Raw genomic sequence first — 18,416 nt, 5'->3', positions numbered from 1 at the left:
TATTGTTTTCTTTTTCTTAGGCTAGTATCAGAATTCTCAATGAAATAGGAATTGTGGAAACAATACTGAAATGCTTACGAGAAGTCGGAGCAATCAAAGATAAGTCTTTCGATGGAAGAGAATTAATACTCGATGATTTAAGATTTATTTTAAATCAGATCGCTCTGAAAACCATTGTTTTCCAACACAACTTGCAGGTAAAGCATTGCTTACTTATTATTTGTCATTGCTTTTTAGAGCTTGTTCAAATTAAAAACAATACAGACTTAATATGCAGTTCTTTTTATAATTACATTTGCATAACATGATTATAAAATAATAATTTTAGTATGGAATATTTATGTCTGCCTCCGTAGTGTAATGGTCAGCACGCTCGGCTACCGTTCTGTAGGTCCCGGGTTCGATTCCCAGGGGGGTTCAAATAAATATAAGTGATTTTCCACTGTAATATTTATTCAATATTACCCTGGACTGGTACCTGAAGCGGAGGGCTGATCACCTTTCCTTCATGTGTAAAAACGATCAAGATAACACTGCGTTATATGACGCAGTGCCCTATGCACCATTTGGGTGCGGATAAGGGTTTTATTATTTTATTATTATATTTATGTACTACTATATCCGTTCGGTGGATTGATGCTTAGGGACGGGAAGGGTATTTTTACCTTCTGCGCCGGCCTCATTTCAAAGTCACAAAAGAAGGAATTACATATTCAATATGAATATTATGTACCAATCTCTTTGTTGAGGTCACAACTACATGTACATAATTATCAAATCTTGTCGCTAGCAGTCCCCAGGCGTAAAAATCACCCGTCCCAAGTGTTTTAATCCAACATTTTGAGTGTATCCAAATACTTGTTCACAAAATCTGGATTATCTCCAATTACAGGAGTTATTTTCATATTATTTTTTGACATCTCATCAAAGATGAAGAAGAATGTGGAAGTCTGGGGATTTACGGGGCTAACGACCGTCATAGGCTGGTTTAAGTGATCACTTTACACACGTGTAACGTTCACCAATTCTACCCATTATTGACAACCACACTACTCAAATTCTTGGAAGTTCTATATATATTAACCAATTTAGAAACCTTGTTCTTGAATCACTAGAACTTCACTAGAGACATCTATTGGTGAGATGTAAAGATGTGAGATGTAAAGTGATCACTCAATCCACAACTACCATATTCTTCTTCATCTTTGATGAGATGTCAAAAAATAATATGTTTTAATCCAGACTATTTTTTTCCAGATGAGAATGGACATACATTATCTGCTTTGCTACTTGGAGTTAATGGAGCGTTCAGAGTTACACATTCCCTCGGACCAGTGCCACGTCGCCAGCGTCATGAGAGATACGCAATGTACTCTATTCGAGTCTGAATTTAATTTTCTCGAAGAAAGATTAAACGCTCTAACTTCAGTTGTCAATACGAGGAGTCCTAACTACTTCTCCCCAGGTAAATATAGCTTTATAACTGACACTAAATCATCACTTCCACTCTGAACATTATTTTACCCAAAACATTTGTTGATTTGATCATGTGTTTGAATGAGTCTATCTATGTACATATATTGGAAAAAGTAAATGCTTTTTTTTTGGACTGCTTTTAAAGTTTTTTTCTGATCCGATTGGATTATTATTCAAGCATAATTTCTACAGACTCAAAGAGTGCAAAAATTTGTAGTTATTAGTTATTAAAAATCCATTTTTCTTTATTAGAACCATAAATGTGTATGGCAAAACCTTTTGCAACTCTCAGACTTAAATTTAAAACCATTACCCCATTGTTTTCAGTAATTCAAAAGTGCTTGTAGTCAGTTGCATGATTTATTATGTGTTCAGTATTTACAGCACTGTCGGCAACATCGGGTGGCAGTGACAATGATTCCCTCGCCCTGCACTCGGAGACCACTTCTCCACTTCCCCCTTCTCAATACAGAGACTTTGGCAGAAAACTGTCCAGATCTGAGCTTCTCAATCGGCACGTCGCTTTACTCAACAGAGCTGCACAATTCCTTATGAATCGAGGTAATGTAATTGTTCATTTATTTTATCTCAAATTAAGGGCAGAAGAAACTTACAATTTTGATGATTAATCACTTAAAGCTAGTTTTTTATTTGTTGTAAAAAGTGTTTAAAACAACTCAGGTTTTTAAAGAAAATTTATTCAATGTTTATCCACTTTTAAAATAAAATATAACAATTTAAGCATATTTCATTTACGTCTACAATATTTTGTACTAATTTATTGTCAAAAAAGTAATTGAAAAATTCAAAATTGTGTGTTAATTTGTTTTCTACCAAGAATGCCAATATATCTTGCCGCAATATATCTTATATTAAAAAATGTTGTTTGCCTTAACTATTAAATTAAACTAATTGTTAAAATGATATTGTTACAGATTCAGATGCAGAGATGACTAAAATTGAAAGTAACATGATAGAAAGGATTTTCTTAACGCTCATAAGCAGTAGGTGTTATATATTTCAATACCTTTAAGCAGTTACATACTTACAAATTTTGTAAAGTAGAGTGAAATATATAATAAGAATCCGTTACATTTGTGTGTGAATGTATGTCTTTATTTTTTTAGTAATTTCCGGAACCAATCAAGGGCTGAAATCCAAGTGGTGGAATTCCATCAGCAATACTGACTGGCACCATGTGTTTTGCGACATGTTCAACTGGATTATATCACCCGCTGCCAAACAACCACATCTCAAGTTAATGGTTGTTAAAGCGGCGCTCAATGCCCTGCCCATTGTGCATAAGGTCCTCACGCCTTCTGATCCTGTCAACCAAAGAAAGGTATGGTTTTATCATTTTGACAGGAAATCAGATCTTATGTATTTTTATTCTTGTTTGTGGTCAGTGCCTTGTTAGGGTTCTGAGATTACCGCGAGCTGTAAAGATCTATTACGTCAGGTCACTGTTAGTTTAATCTCGCTATCCAACCTTAGGTCTTAAATGTACCTTCTAGTAAATATACAGCGTGTATGGTCAACTGAATATTCTCTATCAATCAGAACCTAAAATCTGGCGGTGTCAAAAGTCTGCGTAATCGGAGGGTATGTATGACTAGATGTATGGATGTGAAGGAGGCGAGGAGTGTATGTCAGGACAGAAGAGTGTGGCATTCCATCCTTTCTGCCTACCCCTGCGGAGAAATGGCGTGATGGTAGTAGTAGTAGTAGTAGTAGTATATTCTCTCAACCTTGTTGCTTCACCCAGGCCTATTTTCGTAAGGTGTTAATTGGGTGTATGGTGCCTTGTAATGGCTCTAGGTATAACCTTCTATACCTAGTTTACAGCCTTGGCCATATGTATTAGGCAACCCTACATAATTGGTTTATGTCTTTAAATACTACCATTCTTGCATTTTTTTCAGATTGTATCGTATTTTGATAGATTTTACCTACTAGGGTTTGAACCGCACATCAGGAGCATTAAATTTTTTTTCGCTATTTTGACCTGGGTTAACCCTTCTGAATTCAATAAAAGTATTCGACACCGCTCAGTTCACTCAAATCACGTTTTTCTTTCTTCGTTTTAATATAAAATAATGAAGGCTTAAATGAAAAGTACTAAAAGAATTGTACTTCACTGATAAAAATAACTGGAGAGCAATGTTTCACATATAAAACTGACCCTTGAAATTAGTAAAAACAGTGTTTTTAAATAAACCACGCCCCTAACTGTCGTAGTTCGGGATAGCAGGTAATAAGTAGTTGGTAAAGTCCATCAAAATACGATATAATCCGAAAAGATTGCAAGAATTCCAAGAGTCGCAGTATTTAAAGACATAAACCAATTCTGTAGGGGGTGCCTAATACATATGGCCACGGCTGTATCTTTAACCTTTCCCTCCCGGTGATGTATTTACTACAACTCGACTTTAAAAATGAGAATATCAATATAAAATATAATAGATATGGGCTCAGTATTTTTATATTCCTCCGTAGTATAATTGTGTATTATATAAAAGTATTATAAAACATATAAAGTTATTCATTTGCAGCGGCGGAAATAAATCATTTGTGAAAAAATTGAGTATAAAATCACCAAAACAAAAACGTTTCCCAGTGTCTAAGTGCATGCCGTGCATTGCGTACACGTGTTTACAACATTTAGGAATTTTCACTTTTTTCCAGTTTTGAAATCACATTTTCATATGGCGTACAAAATACATATCACCGTTGCACACGGTAGTTTGTACCACCGTAAGGGAAAGATTAAATATGAATATGAAATAGTTTTGATAGAAAAACATCCAATATAATATCACCTACCTCACATTTCAGTTGGCAGTGTACCTGACATGTGCCATGGAGGGGGATGCGGAGTCGCAGCGACTGTGCGTGGCAGTCGGGGCGCTGTTGGGGGCCGGCGGGGTGGGGGAAGCTCTGCAGCCGGACGCCGTGCGCGAGGAGGCGCGCCACCTCGCCGCGCTGGATACAGAGCGCCGACAGAGGACTCTGGCACTGCTGTATGCCAACATTCAAAAGTAGGTTTACTAACATCAGTTCCTTAGCTGACCAAAACAGTCCAGACTACCAATAGCAATGTTGGCGGTCTGGATGGGAAATATTGTTTTAAAAGGATAAAAGTTGTACTCAATACTTAAACAGCCTAATAGAAAATACTACACCAGACTGCTGTAACAGAATTATGACTCGACACTAACATACTAACCCTCAAGAGTAGCAACACCCAATACCCACCTTTTAACATTATTCCATAACCGAGGAACTCAAAGGGTGTATGAGATCTTCTTCAAACCATCATCGGCACCCGATGGTGCATAGGGCACTGCATCATATTGACACAGTGTTATCTTGATGGCTACTTACATGAAAAGACAAAGTGATCACTCCTGCGCCTTAGGGAGCAGTCCAGGGAAATATTAAATAAATTTTGGAGTGTTAATCATTATTTTCACCCCCCCCTGGTAATCAAACCCCGGACCTCCAGCACGGTAACTAAACACGCTAACCATTACACCACGGGGGCAGACGAAACTAACACGGTAACCCTTAACATCAGCAACACACGATACCTTCCTTTCAACATTACTCAATAACCGAGGAACTCAAAAAGTGTATGTATGAGGTAGAAAAGTTATTAATATGCAGTTATCCAAAAGTTTTAGTCTATTACTTTTATAATAGAGTTTTGTCCGCCTCCGTAGTGTAATGGTCAGCACGCTCGGCTACCGTTCTGGAGGTCCCGGGTTCGATTCCCAGGGTGAGTCAAATAAATATAAGTGATTTTTTCACTCTAATATTTATTCAATATTACCCTGGACTGGTACCTGAAGCGGAGGGCTGATCACCTTTCCTTCGTGTGTTAACGATCAAGATAACACTGTGTTTGTATAATGCAGTGCCCTATGCACCATTGGGGTGCGGATAAGGGTTTGAATTTTGAAAATGAATTTATAATAAAGTACAAATTGTAGCTAAATAATACGCATTTTCTCAGGAGCGTCTTCACCAAAGACACTCTGGCGCTGAAGCTGACCGTGACCGCCATGTCCATAACCCGTCTGGTGGTGGACACGCAGAACGCCTCGCGCAAGGCCTTCCTGGAGCACCTGCGCCGGCAGCAGGGCGCGCTGGCGAGCGGCGCGGCGCGCTGGCGGGCCCTCGCGCAGCGCCTGGCGCACGAGCGCGCGCCGTGCCAGCGCCGCGACGCCCAGCCCGCCTCCTGGGAGCTGGACCCGGCCGAGGGGCCCGCGCGCGCCCGCGTGCGGCTGAGGAGGTGCCACCACGTCATAGGCGACAAGTTTGTGAGGGAGGGATTTCGGGACAAGTTGGGTGAGTGAAATATTTGTCTCATGTGGGAGCATTTTGGGTAATATTAACACTCGTCTTTATTTCTAAATAAGAAATAGCATAAAAAATTGAGGGATTTCGGGACAAGTTAGGTGAGTGAAATATTTGGTTCATGAGGGAGATTTTTGGGTAATATTAACACTTGTCTTTATTTCTAAATAAGAAATAGCATAAAAAATTGAGGGATTTCGGGACAAGTTAGGTGAGTGAAATATTTGGCTCATGTGGGAGATTTTTGGGTAATATTAACACTCGTCTGCATTTCTAAATGAGGTTTATATTATTATATTATATTATTATAAATAATTTTTAAAATATATATTTCACTAGAAATTCAAAATTTGTAAGTACACTCAGTCCCCCCCTTCATCATTGATTGATGTTACATTCATTTTGTAAAATTCCACATTATTATTTTAGTTTTTTAGGTGTAAATTTCTTGACTACTTGTATGTTCTATTGCAGAAAGCGCCAAGAAAAAGCAGCCCCTCGCATATTTATTAGAATGGCCAGACGAGCAAGTGCAGAGTGGCTTGCTGGAGAGACTTCACCTTAACGAGAGTGTCAGCTACATGACGCGGGCCATCTACGTCACCGTGAAGAGTGAGCAGCACGGTGAACTGTTACTCAGCGACAGGTAGGAACCAATTCACACTTAGGTCCTTTTTATAACTGATTATTTTAATCTTATTTTATCTAAGGCTTTTATCTAATTTTATCTAACAATATTAATAAAAAATATGTACAATGACAATAAAGAATACAATAATAAAAATCAATACTATCAGCGAGCAGCGAGAGAGTGAAACACAACATTAAAATTTATCTATTATAACATACAGACTTCAAGGTGGAAAACGATGTATTAAATAAATCTACACTTTCAAAAGCGTTGGCTAACATTTGAGTTATACTGTTGATGCATAGTTTTTGTAGCTTTAAATGCATATTGTATGTCAATTGGACCCCCAGTGATCCGGTCTCTGTTTAATCCGACGCTCCCTGTAATCCGACATGCCTATAACATGTACATATATGCATATAAAATCTTACGATTTTGATTGTCTCCAATTTCAATGTGTTCAATTCTGGATGGAAAATATTTTATGACCTGAAATTTGTGCAATACAACTTATTGAGTTTTGTTTCATTACACTTGACTAGTTGTTAAAAACCAATTGTTTTAACAATCACTTGTTTATGAAAACCACTGTAGTTTTCGAAACTAGTCATGTGTAATGACATAAAACTCATATTATTTTTTTATATCTCAACACAGATGAAGAAAAATATCGAAGCCTGGGCATTTACGGGGCTTTAAGTGATCACTTTACACACGTTTAACATTTACCAATTCTACCCATGATTGACAACCATTGGAGATAATCTAGATTTGTGAACAAGTATTTGGACACATTCAAAATGTTGTATTTAATATTTAAAACAATCAACATTTCATTCCACAAAGTTAATACCAAATCAATAGATAATTCAATTTGTAAAAAATTCACAGCCGAACGATTCCATAGAAAATAAAAATATATCCATCTTTATTGAGAAAGGATTGTAGTATAGATTGTTTCTACTCTAGGTGCATACATTTCCTTCCTGAGTCTGGCGGCGGTGACAGGGACGGAGACGGGTGCGGAGTGTTCTGGGCGCTGGACAGCGTGACCGGCGTGCACACGCGACGCTGGCAACTCTCCGAGCGGGCTGTTGAAGTCTTCCTGTCCTCGGGACACGCCCACCTCATAGCCTTTCACTCCTCGACCGACATGGACCACTTTCTCAAAGCACTCAATAACAGCCATCTGCCCAACAGGTATCATTCAACACCTTATCATGCCTTCTTCCATATTCTTTCATCTTTCAGCTATTTTTTTTATTAATAATTTCAATTGAAGTGTCATATTACAATAGATAAACATTTTAACCTATCTGAGGTATGGATAGACCTTAATGTCCAAACAAAATTAATCCTAATTAAACAGGGGTGTAATATTGTGTTCAAGCTTATTTAAAATTCAAGAAAATGTTCAATTCCCTTAAAAAAAATAAGACTACGATATCTATGGACTTCTTAACATAGTTTATTGTGTTTTTGCTTTAATTATCTGTAATACCGACATTTACAATTTAATTTCAATTTGAATCATATTCATAGTACCTTTAAAAACAATTATGGTTTAAAAACTTCTAAAACCCTTTTTTTCACATTTCGTCATTTGTATAGATCACAATAAAAAATTTATTGTGAATATTAATCAATTTTTTATTCATCTATAGCATAGGTCCCCAATAAGGATGGTACTGTCCTTCATTAGGTACTGGGAGGGTCTTCTGAAGGGCTGGAAAGTGGGCAATATATTTTTATTTCTCCCCACAGATTCCCAGGGCAATTTCCTTCCCCCAGAAATGAGAAATTTCAATTGAAAACGCAAAACTAAATAAAAGGTTGCAGGCCTGTTGTCTATGGTAGTGTGAAAAAAATTACTTATTAGCAGCACCTTCTGAGTAAGGACTAAAAATCTTGCTGAGCAATTGTTACGTCAATAATGATGGTTTTTTAATGTTACTTTTAAAATTAGAAGGAAGAAAAACAATGTCCAATTTGATTGGTTGAAAATGGGACCAATTGAGGATTATTACATAACTCTGACCAATGATGGAATCCATATCATGACCAATCAGAAAGTACATAACTTTATAATCAGATTGTTTTTCCTGACCAATCAGATGTTATTACTGATCACCAATCAGAATCAATGTTTCTGACCAATCAGATATCGGACCGCTGATATTTTTTTGTCAATTTGATGCTATATCAAGCAAAGAATATTTTTTAAATTAGTGTTAAAATAGACTCATCTCTTCTAGCTAGTTTAAATTGTGAGTTTTAATTTTGTAATACAATAGAAAAAGCAACAAAAATTACAAAAAATAATTGTTTGTAACTTAAATGATGTTGGATAGAGCAAATATGGCTGTTTTTGATTCTGGAACTAGATAACCATTTTCTTTTTTAGTATCTTAATTTCTTTAAAAAAGTTTTCAATAGGATGCATATGCATAGAATAGGCATTCTTTAAACATGTATTATCGCTCATCCAAGATTATGTGAACTCTGTTGTGTATTTTATTCCATAGAAATTTTACTATGTTATTTTAGATATGAATCTGACACCCTGTCGGAGAGTGTGAATCTATGGAGAAACGGGGTGATAACCAACTGGGAATACCTCATGCTGCTGAACGGCTGGGCAGGGCGGACCTACAACGACCTCATGCAGTACCCCGTGTTCCCCTTCATCATCGCGGACTACGTCTCCGAGAAGCTGGACCTAGGAGTGCCCACTTCTTTCAGGGACCTGAGGAAGCCAATGGCAGTCCAGAACAAGAAAAATGAAACGCACTATATCAACAATTACAATGTGAGTTTGAATGTCCGTACCATATTATATGTAATATGTGTCCATACAACTATATACATAGTATTAATCAGTCTTAATAAAGAAGCGGTTAGCTTCGAAACCGGTAGACATAATAATCAAATTACAGTAGAATCGCGATATAAGTAATCGCGATATATCGAAAAATGACGTATATCGAAAAAAAAAACAAATTTATTCCCTAAAACTAATTTTTCATACGAAAATGCATTTATATAACGAAATCCCGTTATTATGTATAACAAAATCACTTTTGTCCCGTACGAAAAAATGCCAATACATTTAAGTAAATGTATAACAAATAAAAAATGTTATGATAAAAATATTTCAAAGCCGCGCCGCCGCGGCGCCGCGCCGAAATAAGAAAAATGTTAAGATAAAAATATTTCAAAGCTGCGCCGCCGCACCATATGCGGATGGTTTTATGGCGATTTTTAAAAGTAATTCAATACAATATCCCATCAGCTTGAGTAATTAGTAATTAGAGTCAATGAGTCAGTGAAATGATTTACTTCAACAATAATAATTCTTTAGTTGTGTCGCCTACTTTCAAAACCCGCTAGATCCAGTTTTATAAGATTTTAAAATAAATACTCTATCGGAATGCCAGTTGTGGGTTTTATTGTTCAAAATTTTTAAATACTTGAAAACCCCGCTAAAAAATACTTAAAAACAACGTTGTATTTCAAATTCCGATATATTCATGAAACTTGCCTTCTGACCCATATCGGTCAATCAGAGAGCGGAGATAGGTCAAAAGTTAAGATGACGTCATTATCGATTTGTGTCTCGTGTTTTTTTTTTGAGTACTGAAAAACTTTCCAAAAAAATGGGAAAATTCTCTATTTTATAATATTTTATATAAAGATAGACAAATCTTTGAAACATAAATGTTATCCGGAGAATTTGGATTTTTTTTGTAAAATCGACTTACATGGATCTGGCGGATTTTGAAAGTAGGCGACGTAGTTATAATCTCTCTTCTTATTTCAATGAAATTATTTCTGTAGGCCATAAAAATTCTAAAGTATATATTCTCTCCCATAATCAGTCCACCTGCTTATCTCAATGGTAGACAATAATAATTCTCAAATTACAATCCGTCTTTTTATCTCAATGAAATGATTCTGTTGACAATAATAATCCTCAAATTGCATCCGTCTTTTATCTACATCGTAAGGGCATTTGTCCACTACACGGAATAATTTTACCGTCCGGCACGTCAGTTTGCGTTTTAAAACGACGATTTTACGATCGAATTTACGCGCAACGTGTTCACGCACCGATCAAGAGCTCTGATCCGAAGAAAGATGGACAAAAGCAGAAGCCAATCCAAGCCAATCGTCATTTTAAAACGCTAACTGACGTGCCGGACAGTAAAATTACAAGGAATTTCGGGTAGTGGACAAGCGCCCTAAGTGGGGCGTAGTGTCGGGTAAGACGATCTGCACACTATTGGACTAGCGGAGTAACGTGTTACGACGTACGACATGCACGCATACTTACAAAGCACGCCACACGCGCAAACACAGAAACGTTTGTGTATTTTTACGATTTTATGTTAGGATTTGATTCCCGATTTTTTTACAAATTATTTATTTCCGTCGCTGCAAATGAATGACATTATGAATAACATTTACCAGACCCAACATTACAAAATTGTTTTATTTCAACTTTAAATATGGCCAATAAAAGCAACTAGGAATATTAAATATGACGGACAAATTTGGACAAATACGAATTTGTCCGTTTTATACGGATTTTGAAGGAATAAAGAGATCAAACGGAATTTGAAGGATTATAACGGAATTTCAACGGTTTTAGGAAATTTTTAGCGACGGCGAAAAAAAATTCATCGCGTAAATTTTGGAAAAAAAATTTCTCAATCTCAATATCGAAAACTACTCTTTGACGTCTGACAACACTGGCCGTCAGTAGCGCGCAAGCCGTTCTCGTTCTCGGCTTTGGCGGCTACTTGTGATATTATTATTATTATATTTGATGTTATTATTCTCATTTTCAGATACATATTTACCAGACCCAACATTACAAAATTGTTATATTTGAACTTTAAATATGGCCAGTAAAAGCAACTAGGAACATTTACGTTTTTCCGGTTTAAAAATCACATTCTCATATTGTGTACAAAATACATACGAGTATCATCGATTCCCGCAGCACTTTTATCACCGTAAGGTTAATAAGAAAACAAGTGAAAATATGTAGGTATTCAGTTCCCTATGGCCCCCTTCCTCCTTTGTTTGCAGAACTTGCGATCTTTTTGAAAAGCCGCGCAACATTTTTTGCAACGGCGTGCAACATATACATACTAAGTATGATTTAAAAAAAATTCGTTATATGTGGGAATTCGTTATTACGAATTAATATTTTTTGGTCCCTTGGATTTCGTTATATCGCGATTCTACTGTATAATAAAATATTCAATCTGATTTTAAAACAAAGTTTTATTTTAACTATTTAATTATATTTTTATAATAATAATAATAATAAAACCCTTATCCGCACCCCCATGATGCATAGGGCACTGCGTCATATAAACGCAGTGTTATCTTGATCGTTTACACATGAAGGAAAGGTGATCAGCCCTCCGCTTCAGGTACCAGTCCACGGTAATAATATCGAATAAATATTACAGTGAAAAAATCACTTATATTTATTTTACCCCCTTGGGAATCGAACCCGGGACCCCCAGAACGGTAGCCGAGCGTGCTGACCATTACACTATGGAGGCGGACAAGGACTATTTTTATAGGTTATTTATTTTATTCTGACACTCTCCTTATCATTCTTCGTTCATTTTGTGTAACATCACTTTAAAAATAAAAGTGGTATTACACAAAGTGAACGATGAATGATAAAGAGAGTGTTATATCACCATAGCACAAAGTTAACAATGGTTGGAGGTATAGTACTAAAAAAATATGATGCACATATAATTTCTTTCAGTATTTAAAGCAAGCCAGACAGGAAGGGTCGTGCCTTATATCCGGAGTTAACAAAGAACCATATCATTACGGATCACACTACTCCAATTCCGGTACAGTTCTACATTTCCTCGTGAGACTGCCACCATTCACCAAACTCTTCCTTACCTACCAAGGTTTGTACAAAAACTAATCCTATTGAATTTTTAAATATGTTCCATGATACCCCATCTCTCATTATAATAAAACCAATGTTTTTTCTTTTAGATAATAATTTTGATATACCTGACAGAACCTTCCACTCTCTGCAAACAACATGGCGTCTAACAAGTTGCGATTCTACTACTGATGTTAAAGAACTAATTCCTGAGTTCTTCTGCCTTCCTCATTTTCTATGCAACTCCGAAGGTAAGATCTGTCTCAAAAAGCAGTGCTGTTTTTTTATTATTTGTTTTTCTTGCTGCTTCCGATAAAACTTCATCAACATATAGGGAACCTTATACACAAGGATTGTTTAATTTTATGTTTATCCTCCAAACAAAGTCGGAGCTGAGATCGAAGCGTCAGGATTTCAAGTTATGCAAATGTCGATTTTGTTCATTTTTGATTTGGTTTACAGTAAATCATTTCTCTCTCTCTCTCTCTCTCTCTCTCACACACACACACCTCTTACATACTTCACACATGCTCATTCGCCCTCACATACATTCTCAAATTCATTTACTAGATCTTTTGTACTAATTTTTTTTTGTGTTTCTGTAGTTAATTATAATTGGCTTTATTTTATGTATATCCTTTCAATGTTTTTGTTTTATGTGTTGCTGTTGTTAACTCAAATTAATAAATAAAAAAAAATCCAATATCAAGTATTGTTCATGTAAATAACATTTAAATACAATGGAATGATTGATCAATGAGTGGTACGAACATAGGGCAAAATGTAGCAAAATCCTAAAATGCAATTTAATGTTTCTATTTTGCTCTTTATTCAGGGCTGGAGCTCGGAGTCAGGCAATGTGGAGTAGTCGTGAACGATGTGGAGCTTCCGCCATGGGCCAAGAACGCCCGCCTGTTTATTCTCATCAATCGCCAGGCCCTGGAGAGTGCCTACGCCAGAGAGAATCTGCCTCTTTGGATAGATTTGGTGTTTGGATATAAACAGACCGGGCAAGCAGCTGTTGATGCAGTCAATGTTTTCCATCCTGCAGTGAGTATGAGAAGCTTGGATAATTAAATTGTTGCACTTTCCGCCCTATGTCTCATATTTTTGATCATTTGCGGTCTGCATAAGACAAAATTACATTGCACTATGTTGAACATCAGCCACTAGCCACTCTGTCCCATAATATATATAGTATTCTATGACTCATATTTTTTCTGACCGCCATATATAGTATAGTAGTGGAATATGAAAGGGAGATTAATATTTAAAAAAAATGTAATGTTCAAGAAACCAAAAGATGATAGAATCAAATATAATTTATGAATTAATTTTTAAATCAAACACAGATTTTTTGAGTCTATTAAGTTGTGTTTTATTAAAAACACAAAAAAATAATATTGTGACTATTGTTTCGCCTAGTTATGGCATTTTCAAACGAATGTGAAGATTAAATGGACTGACGATCCTTATGTAGTTATACAATTCTAGGTACTTAAGTGATAGTTTTAACATGTGCAGCAATAATTTATGGGAGACAACAATAATTAATGGGGGATGTAGGTTCGTACACTTATTTTTATTTTCTGGGAAGGGAAGAATCTATTGACATGGCAATTTGTGAGAGATTAATGTTTTTGAACCAAATTCAGTTGTTGGTAATATTATTTTTAGTAGATATAATTGTACTAAAAATTATTAGTTTATCAATAACGCATCATGCAAGCGTTTACATAGAGAGAGATGATGTACAATAACAGTATTTAAATATGTTTAGCAGTGGTGAAGATATAACGTTGGTTTGTTCATTAATAATTTTAAAATTAGGATTGTTTAAATACTTGTTAATTTCTAATTGCTTTAATATATTCATTTTTCCACCTTTGCTCTCAATATGTAATGGAATTGGTTTATTTGAGAGATTAATTTAGAGAGAGTAATTAGAAATTAATTAATTTAAACGATCCAAATTTTAACCAACCAACCTTATATCTTCACCATTGCAAAACATATTTAAATAGACTGTTATTGTACATCATCTCTCTCTATGTAAACGCTTGCATGATGCGTTATTGATAAACTAATAATTTGCAATACAATTATATCTACATATATAAATTCTTAAAAATAATATTACCAACAATTGTATTTGGTTAAAAAACATTAATCTCTCACAAATTGCCATGTCAATAGATTCTTCTTTTCCCAGGAAATAAATATAAGTGTATGAACCTACATCCCCCATTAATTATTGTTGTCTCCCATAAATTATTGCTGCACATGTTAAAACTATCACTTAAGTACATAGAATTGTATAGCTACATAAGGACAATCAGTCCATTTAATCTTCACATTCGTTTTAAAATGCCATAACTAAGCGAAACAATTGTCACAATATTAATTTTTATGTGTTTTTTATAAAATACAACTTAGTAGACTGAAAAAATCTGTGTTTGACTTAAAAATGAATTCATAAATTAATATGGAGTTCTAAAAATTAAACGCCAAATCAATAAATCAAATTTAATTACTATTTCTAATAGCTATGTTCATTTTAATTTCTTTTAGACTTATTATGGTTTCGACATGGGCATAATAAAAGATGACCTGGAAAGACAAGCATGGGAGACGATGGTCCGAACTTACGGACAGACACCAAGGCAGCTGCTGAAGCAGCCTCATCCTCACTCTATAACGGACTTGCAACATATTCCCGAACCTTCCGTGAGTTCCTATATTATAATCATTTAATATTATAAGTTCACTGATATCACACACACAACCTTATATGAAAATAGTTTGGCTTCTGTCATAGTGGACAGAGTCTCTTCACTTCCGCTACACCCCAGCGGCAGTGTCCACCAAAGATGTACATATTACGTCACCCTTCTCATTCAACATGTACACAGAACAATAATGAAGCTAGCCCAAAAGAACTGGACAGATGGTATACTCATTGGTGGGAAGAGTATCTTCAACCTCTGATACTCTTATGACAAAACATTACTGGCAACTAGTGAACATCATACGTATTTAAGAATTGCTGCAAAGAATCAATCTGGAGCTTGGGTTCTCAATATGGGCGATAATGCCCCCTTGTGGGCGTTTGAGACTTTCAGGAGGGGAATGTACAGTGTACTTATAGTGTTATTACACATTTGAATATAATTATGTCAATAGCTGTTCAGATTCGTGACAGATGAGTAAAAAGATTGGAGGCAGGGCACTAGAAAAATAATATTCTCAAAGTGGACGGTGGGCAAAATAAGATTGAGAACCTATGATCTAAAGTGTAGTATGAGAATTAACAAACAAACAAAAAAGATGATTGTTGACTGTAGCTGCAACAATGCTTTGAAAACACCTGAGTTTGGATACTCTTGGTCCCCCAAAATCTAGGTAGACATTTATTAATAAATCTAAATATTAATAAATCTTTTGTCTTCTGCTCCACATACTGTTGTAATATATACAAGTGACAAAAATGTAAGCTTGGAATTTGAATAAATAAAACTAATGATTAAAATAATGTCGAATAACATCCGACATGGGACCTAAGAGCAAAAAATCTAAGTCGAATGAGATTCGACATTGGACCAGTAAGGGTTAAGTCACACAATCACACGTTTGTCTGAGATCACTAACCGTTTTAATAACAAACAAACGTTTTAAACATTCAAATTTTGGCGAGAAAATAATCACCAAACAACTTGAAACAAGACTACCTTAACACTGCTCAGGTAAGTCAATAAAAAAAAATACATAAATATATTTGGCTCGGGCAAATCAATACCACCAAGTTAGAATACGATTTGTCCGAGCAGCACTCAGACTCATCAATACAACACCAACTCCTTGCGCGAGTCACGCTCGGGATAAACTGACAACTGGTTAATAAAAAATAGTAGCAAGGGTTAGAGGCACTCTGGTTTGGGCTAGAGGCACTCTGGTTTGTGAACCTGCTCAAGCTCATGAAAGTTAGACAAGCTGCTGCTGTCGAATCAACCAACGAATCGATGTTTATTTTAAGTGGCCGTGTTTCTTTCAGCTGGAGGTTCTGAGCAGCGTGCGGGGTCTGCGCTGGGGCAGCTACTGCGGCTCCCCGCAGGAGGCGCCCGCCGCCGTGGTGTGGAGCCGCCTCTACCAGCCCCCGCCGCATCGCCTCGTGCCGCTCCTCACGGGGGAGGTGCTCGGGGTACCTGCCTGCACCACGCTGCTCATCACATACTCTAAAAGTAATGACGACTCCTTTAAATTACTTTTAGGCTTTCTTAAGGCTTTTTTTTTACATTTAAATTTTGATTATATTTTTCACAACATCATGGATTAACTAAAAATTTACTAGTATTACGAATACAAATGTAATCGCAATCAATTCACGCAATATAACTGATATGTAGCTGATTTTAGTTTCCCTCAACTGTTTGTTTTGCCAAAATGAAATATTTTATTTTGATTTTAAATGTAATTTTTGTAAGAATTTAATATCTATTTTTTTTTGCTTTTAAGTCCCATGTCGGATGTTATTCAACATTTTTTTCATCAAAAGTATTATTTATTTAAATTCCAAGCTTACATTTTTGTCACTCACATCTATTACAACAGTATGTGGAGCAGAGTACAAAAGATTTTATTCCAATTGGAATGTAACTGACTACCTTGATTTTTTTTTAATTTTGGGGGACCGTAAAGGGTTGAAGTATAAACACGGATACAGCATCTTGTGCATACTCCTTTGGGACTAATTTTGTTTATGTTTAACGATCCCACCTATATTCCTTATAAGTCCCACCCATATTCCTTAAGAGATTTTTTCAATAAGTGACAAGTCTATCTGCATATCTGTATAGACAGCTTAAAAAAAAATTTTTTTTTGGACAGATATAGAATTTTTTTATGGACAGATAAAAAGTAACAATTTAACATCAAAGAGAGTATTTATTCTAATTTCGCTCTTACATGTATATAAATATCAACAAATTATACTCATAGAACCCATAAAATACTTTACATTGTTTATCTGGGAATATTTGTTTGTTCGGAGATATTTCTGGGAATCCTAATAGCTTTGCCATATCGCAAATTTAAATGTATTATTTGAAACCAAATTTTACAAAATTATTATGCCTGACTATACATACGTAATACAATATAGACACGCTTGGAAAAATCGTATTGTACTCTTGTGTTTAATCAAAGCAGTACTAAATCTAATTGCCTTTGAGATTTGGTGCTAAAAATATTCTCGTCACTCTTATTTTTCTTCTATTTTCACATTTAAAATTCCTTAGAATTATGTTGCTATTTATATTTTATAGTAATAATGTGGAATGATTAGGTCTCACTATGTTTGGAAACAACATGATTGGAACTATAGGAGTAGTGACTTGGGGCCACTCAGATGGAATCATAAGAATCAAACAACGCAAGGAAATACCACCGGAGCCCCTTTTCCAAATACACAACATTGATCAGGTAAATACTAAAATTGTATACATATCCATTCTTCATTTCTATTTTATTGTGGTAATGCTTCTTCTTTTATGTACATACTTATTTTTGTGTGTGGACTAAATAAAATCAATACTTTATATATTTTTTTAATGATTCTCACTTTTTCAAATGCAGATGTAGTTTATGTTTTTTGATGATACATTCACTAATTACGGGCACCAACAAAACCCACACAGCTCAGGCTGTGAGTTGATTCACAAACCCACTTGTACTGATATTTCTAGTTACAAATTTGAAATGAATAGTATTTTTTATTTAAATATATTTTTTGAATTTGAGATTATCGAAAGTATTGTATGAAAATATTGTGATATGTTTTTTTAATCATGGTACAAATTAAACGGCAGCGAGGGTGATTCTTCTCTTGGTTATCCAGAGATTGATAATGTGTCAGGGCCAGCTTGCGGGATTCCAGGGGCAAGCAAAGTGAAGCAGAGGGAAATTCATGTTCATCTTCAGGACCTTCAACCTGAATATGAGTAGAGCTGACCTCGACAGTTTGCA

The 18,416-nt window shown here is 35.6% G+C and overlaps 2 protein-coding genes across 2 annotated transcripts in view; both read left to right on the top strand.

Moving 5' to 3' along the window:
• LOC148303176 (kelch domain-containing protein 3-like) overlaps nt 1–5,296 on the top strand; it is a 56,942-nt gene extending 51,646 nt beyond the window's left edge. Inside the window, exon 6 of the transcript XR_015838513.1 lies at nt 5,260–5,296. The gene's annotated coding sequence lies outside the window, so the exon portion shown is untranslated. The remainder of the gene's footprint in view (nt 1–5,259) is intronic.
• LOC148303175 (lysosomal-trafficking regulator-like) overlaps nt 1–18,416 on the top strand; it is a 55,856-nt gene that overhangs the window by 30,476 nt on the left and 6,964 nt on the right. The window contains exons 31-46 of the mRNA XM_088270393.1: nt 21–197; nt 1,258–1,465; nt 1,852–2,037; nt 2,412–2,480; nt 2,604–2,818; nt 4,312–4,514; nt 5,492–5,826; nt 6,310–6,481; nt 7,436–7,666; nt 9,014–9,275; nt 12,261–12,414; nt 12,506–12,646; nt 13,231–13,445; nt 14,967–15,122; nt 16,447–16,633; nt 17,737–17,873. Coding sequence (XP_088126519.1) covers nt 21–197; nt 1,258–1,465; nt 1,852–2,037; nt 2,412–2,480; nt 2,604–2,818; nt 4,312–4,514; nt 5,492–5,826; nt 6,310–6,481; nt 7,436–7,666; nt 9,014–9,275; nt 12,261–12,414; nt 12,506–12,646; nt 13,231–13,445; nt 14,967–15,122; nt 16,447–16,633; nt 17,737–17,873 — 3,048 coding nt within the window. The remainder of the gene's footprint in view (nt 1–20; nt 198–1,257; nt 1,466–1,851; nt 2,038–2,411; nt 2,481–2,603; nt 2,819–4,311; nt 4,515–5,491; nt 5,827–6,309; nt 6,482–7,435; nt 7,667–9,013; nt 9,276–12,260; nt 12,415–12,505; nt 12,647–13,230; nt 13,446–14,966; nt 15,123–16,446; nt 16,634–17,736; nt 17,874–18,416) is intronic.

Source organism: Brachycentrus maculatus, unplaced genomic scaffold (genome assembly GCF_059751285.1).
Source record: "Brachycentrus maculatus isolate JH-2025_06_01 unplaced genomic scaffold, ASM5975128v1 h1tg000382l, whole genome shotgun sequence".
In the NCBI taxonomy this organism is placed as follows: domain Eukaryota; kingdom Metazoa; phylum Arthropoda; class Insecta; order Trichoptera; family Brachycentridae; genus Brachycentrus; species Brachycentrus maculatus.
The sequence above is the reverse complement of the archived record's forward strand: the minus strand, read 5'-3'. Positions and strand labels throughout refer to the sequence as shown.